At 36.2% G+C, this 17,754-nt stretch overlaps 1 protein-coding gene across 1 annotated transcript in view; it reads right to left on the bottom strand.

Moving 5' to 3' along the window:
• Positions 1-17,754, bottom strand: part of CPNE8 (copine 8) — a 181,491-nt gene that overhangs the window by 15,826 nt on the left and 147,911 nt on the right. The window contains exons 15-18 of the mRNA XM_084877878.1: positions 16,766-16,947; positions 10,207-10,334; positions 3,159-3,261; positions 1,260-1,317 (exon numbers count right to left, since the gene is read on the bottom strand). Of these exons, the coding sequence (XP_084734004.1) occupies positions 1,260-1,317; positions 3,159-3,261; positions 10,207-10,334; positions 16,766-16,947 (471 nt within the window). The remainder of the gene's footprint in view (positions 1-1,259; positions 1,318-3,158; positions 3,262-10,206; positions 10,335-16,765; positions 16,948-17,754) is intronic.

The raw sequence follows: 17,754 nt of genomic DNA, 5'->3' as shown, positions 1-17,754 counted from the left end.
GACGGAAGAAAAAAGCATGGATTATTGTAACCTAGCAATGGGTGAAGTTTGTGGATCTCAGTCTATTAATGAAAACGATCAAGTGCACAAAGCATTAAGAAGAAAGATGTGTCTTAGCTTTCCTGACTCCAGAGAAATGTGTCATATTGATGCCTGAAATAGGATTCAAACAGATGCAAATACCCAGAGACAGAAAATATTAGCAGAAGCAGCAGCAGCCATCAGACTATATGACTTTTGCTTTAGGAAATGGAAGATCATAATGATGAAAAGAATGATTAGCCAAACATAGAATCAAAGAAAGGAATTTTCGGAGTCACCAATAAAACTTTCACTGTGGTTCTTTACCTGAGATGCACAGATCCATACTATTACAGAGAAGGCACTAGTGGTTAATGGAGAATTAATCCAGTGTGCCTAAATTACCTTGTAACATATCAGAGGTTATTCCAAATACTCTAAAATTATTTTCATTTCCAAAATGCCAAGCTAAAGAAAGGGTTATTGTTAATCTAAAACACCCGAATCAGGTAAATGTTCCAAAGTCATACAGGTGCTGTCCAGTATAAGTTCTCTTGAAGGAGTTTACCAGATAAATAGTAACAGACTATCCTTAAGGAAGTTTGCCCAGATCACGAGTTACACAAACACCCGTCACTTAATAAGGCCTAAACCCAAACACAACTCCCAATAAGTCAATTTAGCATAATTACATTATTATAAAGTCTCCCTTAATATTAGATGGCCAGTTCCATTTTCATTCTGTTCTTTCATATGACAGAATTTATTAAGGTCTATCAACAAGCCAGGGTCTGAAAATCCATTCAAGTAGCATACTGTGCTATGTTAACATTTCTATTCACAACCTAGTGGTTTATTAATTTAGTTTTTATTCCTAAAGGTTTTTAGGAAACCCAGAGAGTAATTTGCCTTGGGAACAAAAACTCAATTTATCACTCTGTAAGTCTTTAAAAAATATTATCTTTACAAACCATCTCTACTAAAATGAAAAATACATGTTGCATGAATCTATACTAGAAAGATAATGCTCTACTCAGAAGACAATATTTTAATTCGCTCACCTAAACAGACTTCATGGTGAGATATTTATATTTATGTCTAGTGTGCATGGATATTATATGCAAATCTATGTGCACACTCACATTCAAAATTTTCTAAAAAAGTGATAGAAACTTAAGAGCATGATGACTCAGATTAAACAAACTCCCAGGGAATACTATTAAAATTGTGTTACTTACCATCAAATTCTGCTGGTCCAACACCAACTATAATTATTGACATTGGAAGTTTTGAAGCCTTCGAAAAGAATACACAGTTAGTTCACAATTAAGAAATTAAGTTCTTAAGAAAAGAATTAAGATTTAATAAATAAATAATATCCTGTTTTAGTTTATATTTTTCACAGATGTTCACTGAAGTAGGTTAGAAGATACTTAAAACAACTATAATATATTTAATTCCATGCTTATACCAACTCTACATATGCTGATTCAGTGGGACATTCCTCAGGAATGACCAGTTTTGGATAATATAAAAAATAAAAAAGTATTGATCTTTAGCTTTTACTTGCTACTATCAGACAAAATCTACATAAGACCATGTTGGGTATCCTTGATCTCTCATTTTTCATGTTTTCTCTCTTCTAAAACATCTTTTAGTTACTAAAGGAAAAAGGGGTACCATATTTATGAAACAGTAGTATTCTATTTTACCTCATTTATAGAAAGTTATTATAAGTAAGATTAAATTATATATTAATATCCATGAGACTGTGAGGGATACTGAATATGCTATGGCAGGTTTCCTCATTATACGTATCACTTAAATGACATTATCACATTAAATAATTTAATGGTAAAAATGTAAGATCTAGCAACAGACAGATGCAATACTATAGCAATCACATCTTCATCTATGAAGGCCATTGAATTATAAATAATTGTTCCTCAGTGCATCGTGACTGTTAATTTTAAATTTAAATTAGTAAGTCCATATTTTAAAGTGCACACTAATGCCACTGACCAGAAAATTAGGATAATCAAGATTTAAAAATAAACAAATATGTGAACTTTTACTCCTCTTTATTTTCATATTTAGTTTTTCTAAGCACATGCATATAAAGTATTTGATTTTTGCCCCTATGTAAACCTATTTTCTCACAACAGATAGCTAATTGTATTTTTTCCATACTATAAATAATTATGAGGTATGCTAAACATTCATGCAACTCATTTTTACTAAATGTCTACTGTGTGCCAAACATTGCTAAACCTGAATATGAAAGGAGAATAAAAGGCAGAAATAGTTTTATTAATTACTAGAGGTGGGGTGCACAAATTTGTGCATGGGTGGGGTTCCTTGGCCTGGCCAGTGATTGGGGCTGATCAGGGCATCTTACCCAGTCCTGATTGAGGCCGATCAGGGCCGGCCAGCCGGCTGTGGTTAGGGACTGTGGGAGGTTGGCCACCAGTGGTAGGTTGACTGTGGGGGCGCACTGACCACCACCAGGAGGCAGCTCCTGGATTGAGCATCTGCCTCCTTGGTGGTCAGTGTGTGTCATAGCAACCGGTCCACCAGTAGTTGGATCGGCCGATCATAATGGTCGCTTAGGCTTTTATATACATAGATAATCTAGTAAATGTAGATTTTTATAGATTATAGCCTAATAAAAAAGACAATAAAATCATTAATTATAACACAATTAGGAACGATAATAAGAAACATGGTTTTGAATCAATCCAGTTCCCATCCAGTTCTATAGAAATAGAAATTAGCAAAGTTCTCCCATAATTGAAATGTGAATATTAAGAACTATTTTCTGCAAATTTTAAAATCGTGTACAAGTACATCAAACTAATAGAGATAAACACACTCATGCACATGAAGGTAGTGCTATTACCTTTAAAAATTTTTCTTTTGTAATAATTTTGTACAGCTCATGTTATCCACACTCTTAGCTTAGTCCTTATGGACTGATGGTACAAATGTGTCTGAGTTTTCTGGGTCAAGTTAAAATGCAATTGGTTCCAAAGGCATGGACATTTCATTTCACTGTGAAGTCAACTAGACTCTTGTCTCTACCTTAGTAGCACCATGCTGTCATGTACCCAGCTCAAGACTGAATGACTTCTACTTACGTTAACTATGGACTCCTTCGTTTGAGCCATATCTGAGATAACACCGTCTGTCACAATCAGGAGCACAAAATACTGGGAGCCATCCTTTACAGAAGAAGCATATCTGAAAGGCAAGAAGAAGGTAAAAATCACCACAGAAAATAAAACAGTTCCTCTTTATGTGATGGTTACTAAATACAACTTGAAACAGTCAACAAACGTTTTAATCTTAAGGGAGTATTTAAATTTATGTTAGGAGCCTTATAACATGCAAACTCTCAAATATACGTTTTCCTAAAATAGCACACTAGAATAATAGCAACATTGCTGCACGCTGGCACTGAGAAATGCCCGGCTGCCTTAGAAATGTATTCACTAACGAAAGGTAAGATGAATGAGGGTATGCTTAGCACAGTGGAATGGATATAACTTTTGGAAACAGACATTGTGGGTAAGCAACATATTGCATATATGATCTTCAGTAAATTACTTTACCTGAACTTTATCTTACTAGTCTTAAAATTAAGATACACCTTTATATTGTTAACTAGAGCCCGGTACATTAAATTTGTACACTTGGGGGGAGGGGGTCCCTCAGCCTGGCTTGCAACCTCTCACAGTCCAGGACCCCTCAGGGGATGTCCGGTTGATAGCTTAGGGAGTGGGCCTAAGCTGTTAGTCAGGCATCCTTTGCACTGCCACGGAGGTGGGAGAGGCTTCTGCCACGGTCTCTGCGGTCAACAGCCATAAGCCCAGCTTCTGGCTGAGTGGTGCTCCCTTCTGTGGGAGCGCACTGACCACCAGAGGGCAGCTCCTGAGTTGAGCGTCTGGCTCCTGGTGGTCAGTACATGTCATAGCAACAGGTCATTCCCTCATTCAATTTGCATATCAGCCTTTTATTATATAGGATATTGAAACCACATGTATGTTATTCAATATACAGTATAGTTCTATAAGTTAGCAATAATCATAAATGCCTTTTGTTTTGGAACTAGACAAAGTTGATGGTTGCACAATACCAAGAATGTGTTTAATACCATTATTCTGTACACTTTAAAACAGCTACTTTTATATTATGTGAATTCACCTGAATTAAAAAAAAAAATGCAATAGAAGAAAAGCTTTTTGAAACATCCATAGTTCAAGTTCTTAACACATGTCAAATTAATGAAAGCTGGGACAAAAAGACAAAAATTAGGCATATAAGGCTATTAAAAATAAGGAAATCTTACATTTTGGGACAGCATGTATGGACCTGGAGAATATTTTGCTAAGTGATATAAACTAGTCAGAGAAAGACAAGTATGATATGCTTTCACTCATATGTGGAATCTAACGGACAAAATGAACTAACAAAATAGAAAGACTTATAGCTATAGGGAACAGGTTGACAGCTGTCAGTGAAGGGAATAAATAAAAAATAAACTCATCGACAGGCAACAGTATGATGATTACCAAAGGGAAAGTGGGTGGGAGGAAATAGAAGAGGGTAAAGGGGATAAATGGTGATGGAAGGAGACGTGACCTGCATGGTGAATACAATCTATATATATAAAAGCCTAAGCTTAGGAGACAGTAAACAAGAAGACTTGGGTTGATTCTTGGAAAAATCATTGAGTGAATCATAGAAAGACTGGGTTTAAAAAAAACTTCCATTGATTACCAATGAAATACCTTCACAGCCTAAAGGATAATAAGGAAGCAAGTTTGAACAGGTCAGGGACAGATCAGTAGCATAACATTTCAGGATAAAATTTCTTTCTTGGAGAGCAGAATTAACTACCATATAAAACAAGAAAAATAGTTACTGCTTTGCCATAGACTAGAGAAACTAATAGTTGCTCATGCTATTGATTAAACAATTTTACAGATTAATGAGGAGACTACAGTAAGTGGCCTGTTCACCCCCTGTAAAGATAGTGTTGAACTGGTCAAAAATACTCCTATGATACTGAACATTGATCTTGGATAACAAAAAATTTGTATTAATTTGATGGCAACACAATGAATGGAAAACAATCCAAAGCAGATATGAACCTCTTCTATTTTACCTTAACTTTTTTTTTTTCTTAATAAGCAAAGTTGATCATCTCCCTCAAGAATTTATTTTTAAGTTTTTAAATACCCATTGTTTATTTATTTTTTTCAATATATTTTTATTAATTTCAGAGAGGAAGCGAGAGGGAGAGAGAGATAGAAATATCAATGATGAGAGAGAATTATTGCCTGGTTGCCTTCTGCATGCCCCTACTGGGGATGGAGCCTGCAACCCAGGCATGTGCCCTGAAAGGAAATCGAACCCAGGACCCTTCATCCACAGGCCAACTCTCCATCCACTGAGCAAAACCAGTCAGGGCATACCCATTATTTTTCAAAAAGTATTTCTTACTGACTATGCTTCAGAAACATAGGATTTTATATTTTATGTGATTGATGGAAGGCTATAAATAGTAGTGAGAAAAGCTTCTATGAGTACAACAGTAAGGCTTTTATACTTTGCTTTCCCCGTGATGCTCTTAAAATAACAAGTTTCTACCAGGTTCAAAAACAATATGAAAAGTTGGGTATTATGCAATCTTGTAAAAACCACTTTAAGTGGTGTTATGGTCTGCCTTTTCTGTGTGTGTGTTTACTTTTTATTCTCTTTCAATGCTTCTGGTTAACCACGGAGAAATTCTCAGTTGTTAGTATGCCTCCTCCCCACAGCTTCCCCAGCTTGAGGTATAATTGGTATACAGAAAATTGCAATAAGTACTGTAATTAATCTGATGAATTTGAACATATATGTACACTTGTAACCATCAAAACAATCACGGTAATAAATACGTCCCTCACCTCTGAAAGTTTCTGTACCCCTTTTTGTATATGTGTTAAAACCATTTAAAATAAAATCTAGCCTCTAAAAATTTTAAGTGCATAGTACTTATTATTAACAATAGAGGCCCGATGCATGAAATTCATGTAAGAGTAGGCCTTCCTTTCCCTGGCTGCAGGCACTGGCTTCCCTCTGGCACCTGGGACCCAGGCTTCCCTCCAGCCACCAGCAGGCACCCAGGACCCAGGCTTCCCTCCAAGCCCCAGCTTAGTCTGGAAGGATATCTTGTCTAATTAGCATATTATGATTTTATTCCTATAGATAGGTACTATGCTGTACAGTAGAGCTACAGAATTTACTCATCTTGTATATAATGCTCCTTTATTCCCATTTAACATCTACTCCACATAACCTTTTTTCCAACCCCTGGTTACTATCATTCTATGTCTATTTCTATGCATTTGACTATTTTAGATGACTCATCTAAGAGGAATCATGCAGTATTTATTCTATGACTGTCTTATTTCACATACCATAATGTTTTCCAGGCCCATCTGTGTTGTCACAAATAGTAGGATTTCTTTCATTTTAAAGGTGGAATAATATCTTATTATATTATACTAGAGGCCCAGTGCACAAATGCATGCATGGGTGGGGTCTGGCCAGCCTGCCCCGATTGGGGGTGATCAGGCCAGGCTGGCTGGGAGGAGGGGCTGTGGGCAGTTGGTTTGCTGGCCCCATCCCTGATGGGGTGGGGGGAGCTGACTGGAGGTGGGGCTGGCCTGGGATAGGGGCCTCAGGTGGTTGGCTGGTCAGCCCTGCCCCTTGTCGAACTCCCAGTCAAATTCCAGGTTGAGAGGAAATTTGCATATTAGCCTTTTATTATATAGGACTGGAGACCTGATACATGAAATTCCTGCACTTGGGAGGGTCCCTGAGCCAGGCCTGTGCCCTCCTGCAGTTTGGGAACCCTCAGGGAATGTCTGACTAATGGCTTAGGGAGAATGGGCCATCAGGCAGACATCCTTAGTGCTGCCACTGAGGCAGGAGAGGCTCCTGCTACCACTGCTGCATTTGCCAGCTGTGAGCCTGGCTTCTGGTTGAGCAGGGCTGCCCCTGTGGGAGCACACTGACCACTAGGGGGCAGCTCCTGTGTTGAGTGCTTGCCCCCTGGTGGTCAGTGTGCATCATAGGGCTGGTCCTTCCACTGCTCGGTTGATTTGCATATTAGCCTTTTATTATATAGGATATAGTTGGGTCTTGTTTTTTTTAACCACTCACTAACTATGTCTTTGGATTGGTGAGTTTAATCTACTTATTTTTTGGTTTTCTTTTTAATCATTAGAAAGTATAACAAAAAGAATAGGAGAATATTTGATACTACCAAGAATGTTAGGGTTAGATCCTGAAGCAGACAGTAAACTAGGAATTTCTCTTAAGTTTGTTGTTTTATCTTAAAATTCATAGAAATTTTGCATTTTACTAGTACTTTATAATAAATATGATTTGTATTACATTTCTTAACTTTGAGAAAAATTAATACTATAGAAAGATACACAAGTTTACCATGTTCTCACTTCTGCTTAGATATACTGCTTTAAAAATAAATTCTACATAAGAACTATTCAATCCAATTTTATATTTATTACCATAAGCATCATAAGTTAGTTATTTTAAAGTATTCATTGTTTTTATGGTGTTTGTTCTACACATTCTCATATTGTGGCACTTGGTAAGTTAATCTAAATTTCAAACAAAATCCTATTTTATACTAAAAGTATTTTATGTTTATGAAAAAAATAATTTAAGTGCTATAGAAATGTGTAAAATAGAAAGGAGGCTGTTTCAGCCCACAACCTTGGCATGTGCCCTTAACCAGAATGGAACCTAGGACTTGTCAGTCCACAGGCCCACGCTCTAACCATTGAGCCAAACCAGCTAGGGCAAAACTCTTATTATTGAAAGGCTGCTATCTTTTTTCAAGTATAGGATATCTTTAATTTATATTTTAATATTATATGACAAATCTGAGGGAAAGGTTCACTTTGTCAGGATTTTGGAATCCGAACACATTTCTTTGGAGTCTTTGTCAAGTAAGTTTCTGGGATTGTTTTTGTAGACTCATAAATGGTTGGCTCAGATTTGTGGGACATTCTTTTAGCTCATTACTAGTTCTCAGGAATAGAGAGAGCAAGAAAAAAGATAAGAAACTGACTCAGAATCATAACAAGCTAAAGATACATGAGACTTCTAATTGTATTATGAGATCATTCCCCAAAAGCCTTATCTTTGTGTTTCTTGTTTGTTTGTTTTTCTCATTAAAAAATTATAACACTGAACTATTAGATCATAGATTATTTTCTTTCTTTAAAAAGTATTTGTATTAATTTTTAGAGAGAAAAGGAAAGGGAGAGAGAGAAAAAGCAAAACAAAACAGCAGTCTGCTGCCTCCTGCATAACCCCAACAGGGATGGAACCTGAACCTGGGAACCTGCCCTGACTGGGAATTGAACCAGCAATTTCTGGCCATACGATGAAACCCAACCAACTGACCCACATGGGCCAGGGAAATAAGTTATTTTTAAAGAGGCCAAAACCGTTAGTTGGCAATTACACCTATGTTTGAGAATTTTAAAAGTGCAGGACCAAACATAAAAAATGATAACAGAGCAGGGTGGAAGCCTGTAGTTTTAAATGGCACCTAGAAACTTTACATCTAAAAGCTTAGCTTTTGTAGTAGAGATATAACCGGACAAAAAATGTAAAATTAATTGATAAGCATCAATTAGAACATCTATCACTAGCATGAGCTCAGACAAAATAAATTCTATCATTTTTCTCTAATCTTTGTATATAAAACACTGATCTGGAGGGCAGTTTGTGACAGGAAGGGAGAGTAAACTATAATTTATCTTCTATTAATATTATTTGATTCTGCTTTACCTGGCAGCCATAAAAAACAGTAGGAAAATAGTGTACTGATAACACTGCTTATACAAGCTAATTCAATAAGCTAAGCTGTGTTTTTCAAATTACAGGTAATGACCCATTAGTGGATTTTGAAATCAGTTTTGTGGGTCAAGACCTGCATCATAAAAAAATAATAGGAACAAAAAAAGATGCCATGGAAATAAAAAGAAAATATAAAAATATAAGATAAGTATTATTCCATAATCTTTTTTTATGTTATATGTTGAGATGTAGAACTCATACCTTAGTATAGGCTATGGATAAAAATGTTCAGAAAACCTGAGTTAAAGGGTCACACTAAGAGACTCATCATCGATGTATCATTGTCAAACTGAGATGGAGTTTCACAGTAGAGGCCCCTGAGGTCAACCCTGGATATGAGGTTATTTTAGCATCTTCTCTATGTCCCAGATATTGGAAAGTAGAACACATTTAAGTTGCTCATCATGTGCAAAAGGAACATGGTAAAGTACCAGAACCTTCAAAGAGAGAACTGAAGCTCACGTTGCCCTCGCACACTGATAAACTGATCCGAAAGCAGTCATTTTTTTTCCAAAATGTTGAAAGAATACAAAAGCCATACTTGTTTGACAATCTGAAAATTGGCAAGGTTTCATAAGATTTGCACTGGGCCAAGCCAAACTTACAAGCATTTCAAAAGAGATATCTAATTTATTTTAGACACTCATGAAAAAATGATAAAGAAATGTATATGGATTTTTACATTATTTTTTCAGAACATGTACTTGGAATCATAGTAATTATAGTCTGACCTCAATACTATGTATAATATACAGGTAGATCTCTGGGAATTTAGAATATTAACAAGTATATTAATTCCAGAAGGGTGAAAAATAATGTGCCCTATACATCACTGCAAGGAAGTCATCATCTTCATGGAATTCAGTTTTTCATTGCTTCTGTCTACTATAGAATGCGATATTAGATCTCAATAATTTACACACATGAGATCGTGATTGATCTTGTTATTGCTCTCATGAAGGCCTTTTCAAAGAAAAGAAATTTTCCTTGGTTGAACAAATACAGGTCCTAACATAACTCAGTGTATGTTGCTTCACTTGAGATTTTGGTGTGACATTTTAGCAAAGAAAGTATCATGATAACTCATTGGTGACTTTCCACTCTATGTCAAAATTTACCTCGATTTCTTGGAGGTAAATTAGAAGAAGAACATTTCATCTGCGAGGGCATTCTAACAATAACGTAATGATTTCACTGTGATCCAGTACAATAGGATAAATAGCTTGTGTGCTTCCAACTTACCTTGCTACGTGATTAATTACAGGAGCGAAGTTGGTTGGCCCATACAGTTGCACAGATTTCAGACTCCTATAATAAGCCTCCATGACGCCCTCAATGCCATCACAATAGGGGTTTTGAGGGTTCCCATTCTGCAGAACATCACAGCGAAAGAAAACAGTAAAACATTAATAGTGTCAATAAAGGTCAATTGAAAAATAAGGGCGGGATAATAAGGCACTGGTACTCATAAAGAATTTTTGGAAGAATATTCATTTATATATTTATTATTGCTAAAATTAAGTGGTCAGTAATAGATTACAATGTATTTTTTAGATTGTGGTATGATAATATAATGTGCACAATAGTTAAAAATAGATACATTTAAAAACAATGGCAGGATTTTAAGTAATCTTGAGAAGCTGAGTATTACATTCTATAATTAATAGTCTTAATTTTACACAAGCCTGTGTACATAGGGAGATGGATATGTAAAAATCCTGGAAACAAATTAACTCTGAGTGGTTACATCATTAGGGGCTTTTATTTTACTCTTTAAACAAGACTATATTTTCAAATTTCATGCAGTTATGTATTAAAATCAGGGAAAAAAAATGCTATCTATATAGTTTTCCCTTACAGAAAGAAAAAGGTAAAACATGTGCTACATGCACATTTTCAGGCCAGACTTGACAACTCCAACTGGAGAAGGGGTCAGCGGGAATAAAATTTGGTGTCAGAAATACCAAGGCAAGGGAAAGGAAAAGAATACAAAGAAATGCATCCATGCTGTGCAAAGGAAATGGAGCTGCCACCCAGGAGTGGTTCTGAGAGACAGCACCCAGAGGGCAATTCAACCTGGTCTAGCCTTTTCAAACCTTACATGCTGTTATCATTAGGTTTAATGCTCCTCGTCCAGATTCCACAGATAACACACATAACGATAGTGTATTAGTTACCTATTTCTAAGTAGCAAATTATCCCAAAAGTTAGAGAGGCAAAACAATAAGCATTTATTATCACACACATTTTGGGGGTGTCAGGAGTCCAGGAGAAGCTTAGCCAGGAGGTTCTCACTAAAAATCTCTCATGAGTTCACAGTCAAGATGTAGACCCGGGCATCTGAATGGCTGACCGGAACTGGAGGATCTGCTTCCAAGAAGGCTCACTTACACAGCTACTGGCAGGAGACCAACAAGGACCTTCCACGGGGCTGCTTGAGTGTTCTCACAACATGGCAGCCAGCGCTCCCAGCATGAGCAATCCAAGAGAAGGGGCAAGAAGGAGGCCCCGATGTCTTCCTAAGCGAGTCTCAGACATGGCCCACTATTACTTCTGCTTCAATTTGTTCGCTAGAAATGAAACACTAAGTATAGTCCATGTTCAAAGGAAGGGGACTCAGGCTCCACCTCTGGAAGCGGGGAGGAGTTGTAAATAAAAGTTGTGGATAAATTTTAAAACACTAAACAGTAACAATATTTCAACGGCAATAATTTTAGCATGTATGTGTTTGAACAATTGCAAGGAACTGCTAATGTGTAACAAAGCTCAGTATATAGACTGCTGTACTGATCTTTATATGAAAATATTGTATTTACATACCTTGTATAGTTTTTATAACCACCCTAAAAAAGTAAACTAGTGTCATGTTTTCCACTTTACAAATAGACTAAGACACCAAGAAGTTAAATACTGTGACCAAAAGCCACATAACACAAATGAAATAGCCAATATTGGAACCCACGCAGACTAATTCCAGAATCCAATCTCTTCACCACACTATGCCATCACCTTATAAAATCCTAAGTATATTGAAAGACTGGGGTCCTTAGGAAACTAAGCCAGATATTATCAACCACTTCAATTTTGCGAGATAAGAATTTATACACGTTTTCCTTTTAATTTTGTTTTTTTTTCCTTCAAACTTTTATTAACTAAACCTCAAGTAAATTTTAAAAGCATCAAATTCATAAAGACCCCTTTATATTATAAAATTGGTTACAGCAGTTGATTAAAATTAAGATGTAAAAGTTCAATATTTAGCACAAAACAGTTAGGGGTGGTTTTGATGTTAATCTGAGCTGACCTATTTAACCTTCCGTTAGATAAAAATTTTACAGGGTTCTTTTCCCTTATAACAAATAAAGCAATAAAAATTAAAGCTCATATTCATTTTGGGCATTAAAATGTATAATATATCTTCCCTGAAGAATAATACTGAGGTTTACAAACAAGGATAATCCTAGCTTTTTGTCTTTTTTAACATTTGAGGTGAGTTTATATTTCTATAAAAATATTTATTTTCTCTATTACTCTGGAATTGAAATTACAAGGTCACCATTTTCCTCACCACTTAATTTTCTTAGTGGAAAGATTTTCTTCTTAATGACAACATTGTAATGAGTTATAAAATGATTTTTAAGTCTTTTTTAAAAAACTCATTTCTTAAAATAATTATGTTGGAAATTAGTTTTTGCTTGTTAAAACAAACTAAAACAAGCTTGTTGAGGATCTGGCACACACACAAAAAATCACAGGACATTTTTTTTTTTTTTAAATAAGGGGATTCATTTTCATCTTACACTAATGAAGATGGCAAAGGATGCTCTATTTTATATTCCCTTCTTAATTAACAACTTTTCCATTTATAAAATAATGAATGTCAACTGGAACACATAGAAATATACAGAAGAGAATTCAAAATGAGCAATAATCCTACTGAGCAGACGTCAGTGGGGAAGGGGGCCCAGCTTTCACCCACTTTCCCTCCACTTGGCTCCTCTCGGGATTGTAATTGGGGAGTTATATTCAGTTCTGGGCAAGACGCCTGTGTCTATTGTTACCTACAGCCTATAATATTCTCCAGCAGGGCTAGCACACTGCAAAATGCTCTCAGGAGCCCGTGCTCTATTCTTTGAAATGTTCACGGCTGCTGCCCAGAGTCTGCTGACTGTGGGGAAAAGCTGAGAGAATTTGCCCTTTTATTTCAATAAACAAACATCTATGGAGCTGCTATTTAAGGCGCACAGGGGTAAAGGCCCTTGGTGGTTAAACTGTTATGTCTAGTTTAAAGAAAAGGCATACACATAGATATTAAATTGCATAGATACCTACAAATGCCAAAATAAGTGAAAAGCATTCAAATTCTTTTAGATATTTAGTAGGAGAAAGTGCTCGGACAGGTGTAGCATTTCTCTGTGGATCAATGCAAAACACCTTCTTATAAGGATCACTGGCCACACGATTAACTAACTATGAGAACTATGACCTTTGAAGGCCCACCCTATTGTATTTTCAGTTACAACTCCATTGGGAGTCACCAGGAATCACAAAGATATTGGCGCAATGACTCATCATTTTCACGACCCAAAGTGCTTCACAGGTGATGCTAGGACTTTTTCTCTTTCTTTCCCCATCCCCTTCTCGTGTGGGACTACCTCCATTCTTACACATATTTCACATGGAAAGCCTGGGTTTACCTGAGATCTTTTTGATTCAGCAAAGCTCAATTTCAGCTTCTGAGACAACCCCAAACTCACCCATAGGGAGTATTTAATTTTTTTAAAAGGCCTCCCTTGCCATTTGAAAGATTACATGAACTTGCTGTGGATAAAAAGATTAATGGTTGTGACTACACATCACAATTCTTACCAGGGAAACCTGAGTGTTTGTGAACATTAGGTGGTACATGAAGTGCCATACTGATATGGGACTGAAGTTTTTGTATTTGCTATTTTGGGCACTTATAGAATATACACTGAGTGGCCAGATTATTATGATTTCTGAATGCCTAATAATCTGGCCACTCAGTGTGTGTGTGTGTGTGTGTGTGTGTGTGTGTGTGTGTGTATCTTAGAGGCCTGGTGCATGAATTTGTGCCTGGGTGGCATCTGGCCAGCCTGGCCAGGGGGAGGGGACATGGACAATTTGCTTATTAGCCTTTTATTATATAGGATATAAAGTGAGTGGCCAGATTATTATGTGTTCAGAGATCATAATAATCTGTCCACTCAGTGTATATTGCAGTTATTTATGATGAGGTTAATTCAGAATATTTTCCTATAAATCAAGACAAATTCTACATCACTAAAGACATATTTTTAACCTTTGTCTGGCTTACTTTTCTAAGTAAACGAAGTGCTTTGAAAAAAATTAAAGTGATATAACAATTAAGTAATATTAAAACTGAAGTATTATCAGCAGCAGCAGCATCTCATTGTTTTCATAGTCATTTGGGAGATTATTTTTTTTATAAAATTAAAATGGTATGACTCTATCCTATAAGTATTTGAATGGAATTGAAAGAACAGTTCAAAATGCAAATATGAAGAAAAAAAAAAGCCTTCCTTAGCTGTAGTTATTGGCATAGGTTTGGATACAAAGAATAAATGTAGAGATAAGAAACAAACAAAAACCAGAAGAGTAGGGGATTAGAGAGAGAGAGAGAAAGGAAGAAAATCATACACAGAGTGAGAGGACACTCATGGAAGGAAAGTAATACACCTCATTTAGTTTAACATAATTATTTCTTCTCTTAGGCTTAAAATAGCTCGTGACCTTTTTCCTGAGGCATTTAAGACTTAGGATCACATGAGTGATTTTCATGGTCTTATAAGATTCTGGGAAATGTTAATTCTCAAGAAGCAAAATCCCAACAGATACTGATTTTTATATGACATTGGGGGTGTGGCATTTGGCCTATTTCATGGAAGAAAGAATTAAACCCTATAGCAACCTTTTTTATGAAATTGTGTGGATGATAGAATAGAAAAGCAAAAATAAGTACAGCAGTAATAATATTAAAATACTGTTATGAAAACAGTATTTTATGTTATAATAATGGTGCTAATCAAACACATTTCTGAGCAGTAGTATTACAGGTATTTTATAAAATGTGGCTTAGTAGTGGTTAAGACAATGGACTCTAAAATAGGATGATCTGGGTTCAAGTACCGTCTGTAAAAACCCTAGTTAAGCCTCTGAGCCTCTGAGTTGAGTGATATAACTCTTGGATACAGTCTTCCTACCGTATTCAATATGAGTTGCACTTTGCACTTTGCAGTAGAGTAATGTGAGAGGTATGATATATCTACCACACAGAAGTTTTATGAAGACTGAATAAGAAAATAAGTATAAAGGACTTAGATCGATACTCAGTAATTACTTAGTAAAGATAGTATATGTGTTTATTTTTGACTACTTTGCTTATAGAACTTAAAAAAATCCTATAATGAGCATACATTGCTTTTGTAATAAGAATAAACAAAGACCTACAGAAATACGGGTGACTGGAGAGATTATTTACCAGTTATAACATGTAGTGTAGGGTAGGGAGGTACCTCTATTAGGAAAATCTAATTTTTCCCCCAAAATAATAGCTTACCATCATATATTGATTTCCCCATTATTTATCAAAAAGTGCATGTAAGAGTAAGGCTGGCTGGGCCTATCAGCATTATCTATGGGGAGTCTATTTAAAATGTAGACTGCAATACATTGCTTAACTGCAGTCACACAAATGAAAGTGGATCTATGCAAATTAAACATTAACTAGAGAAATGTTTTTATTCCATTCATATCTACTCCAGTATACTTAAATCTTAATTAATATAGCCATAAGTACTGCTTAACATTTGAAAAAATTAATTCCAGCCATGACTAGTTCTTTAAATTTGAAATGCCATTTTAAAAGAAGCTATTTAGAAGATTCATAAATCTGATGCATTTTAGATAGATTAAATATAGCTGCACATTCTTTGATCTGCCTGCCGTTGAGAGGTGAAAGTTACTCCTCCTACCTTGAAACTGGGCTGGCCTTAGGGACTTGTTTGACCAAGAGAATGTGGCTCAAGGAGCTTTCCAGGACTTCCAAGGCTAGAAAGGCTGTGGTACAAGGAGCTCTGTGGTCTCTGTTCCTGCCTTTTGGAGTATTCACTCTGGGGAAACCAGCTGTCATGTAAGAAATTTGACTACCCGGAGACCCCAAAATGAGGAAGCCCATGATGACCACAGGGAGAGGTTGTATGTAGAAAGAGGGAAAGATGTCCAAGCAACCCAGCTATCTCAGCCATCCCAGCTCAGGTGTCAGACACAAGCAAAGAAGCCATCTTAGGGAGCATGCCAGCCCCAGGAGACAGGACATGAAGAAGAACAGAGGAATCCAACTGACAGCCAGAATCAAGAATATGGTTCTGTCTGAACAATTCTAGCTCTCTCTAGCCAATCAAGCCATCCCAGGAGAAGCCCCAAATGTTACAAGTCATTGAACAAAACAGAATGGTGTTGGTTTACACCTAAAACTTCTAGGGGGGTTTGTTATGCAGCCATAGAAAACCATAATAAAACCCTTATTTATAAATCAGATACACTTTAGGTAGATATTTATTGCTAATCTACTTAACTGTCTTTGTTTCCATTAATACTACATTCCTAAGCCAATCATTGAGCAAATGAAGCAGTCTGCTCTCACAAAAGCCTGCTACATGACTAACGAAAGCAGAAACAGTGAACCAATATTTAAAAATCCAATGAGTTTTTTTTTTTCTTTTTTTCAAAATGTGCAATCCTTGTGACATATTCTTACCAAAGCAAACTCATGAGATATCCTTCCATCTGGAGGCAGTTTTGCACCAAAACCTAGGGCTGGGAACATTTTATCGCTGTCATAATCTTGAACGATTTCTCCCACGGCTTTCAGTGCCATCCCATAGGCGTTCAGTTGGTAAGGATTCATGTAGTGGAGAGAAGTGGGCTGGGCAGGGTTGCCTGATGACAAAAAAATATTTCAAACATGAGTGATCAGGCTAAAGATACAATCCTTTGGACATTTTTCTTGATATCTATTTCAGAATAAAATATTCAAAAATTGTGTTTTTTCTGCCTATACCCATGGTGTGTCAAATATACTAGTTGTTGTTGTTATTGTCTTGGTGGGGGGCGGGAGAATGGTTATTAAAACAGAAATATTTATTACGGTAAATTCAATCACAAATGTAGACAATTTCCCAAAGATATGCCAAAGTATATGCAGATTTTTTTTCAGAAATTATTCTTTATTGCCAATGTCAAAGGTTGTTATTGAAATTCAGTTCTAGAGTAGTATAAAAGAACTTTTGTTAATTTTATTTTATCATAATTAGTTTTTTAAGGAAAAAAAATTAGGGGCATAAGGATTCCGTTAAAGGGAATCCTTATGCCTATAATCAAAGACCCAACTGAATTAATAGGCTTGAATAATTATGAGGTTTTCCTAAAGTTGTATCACAAAAATAAATTGAATATTTCAGAAGTGTTCCAATTGATCATTTTTTTCCTATATATTTTATTGATTTTTTACAGAGAGGAAGAGAGAGGGATAGAGTTATACACATCGATGAGAGAGAAACATCAACCAGCTGCCTCCTGCACTTCCCCCACCGAGGATGTGCCCGCAAACACAATACATGCCTTTGACCGGAAGCGAACCTGGGACCCTTCAGTCCCCAGGCCGACGCTCTATCCACTGAGCCAAACCGGTTTCGGCCAATTTATCATTTTTAAAAAGGAGAGCATAGTGGTTTTCAAATTCAAGCT

This window comes from Pipistrellus hanaki (genome assembly GCF_964339955.1).
Source record: "Pipistrellus hanaki genome assembly, chromosome: 3".
In the NCBI taxonomy this organism is placed as follows: Eukaryota; Metazoa; Chordata; class Mammalia; order Chiroptera; family Vespertilionidae; genus Pipistrellus; species Pipistrellus hanaki.
Note: the sequence above shows the minus strand (reverse complement) of the source record. Positions and strands in the feature narration are given on the sequence as shown.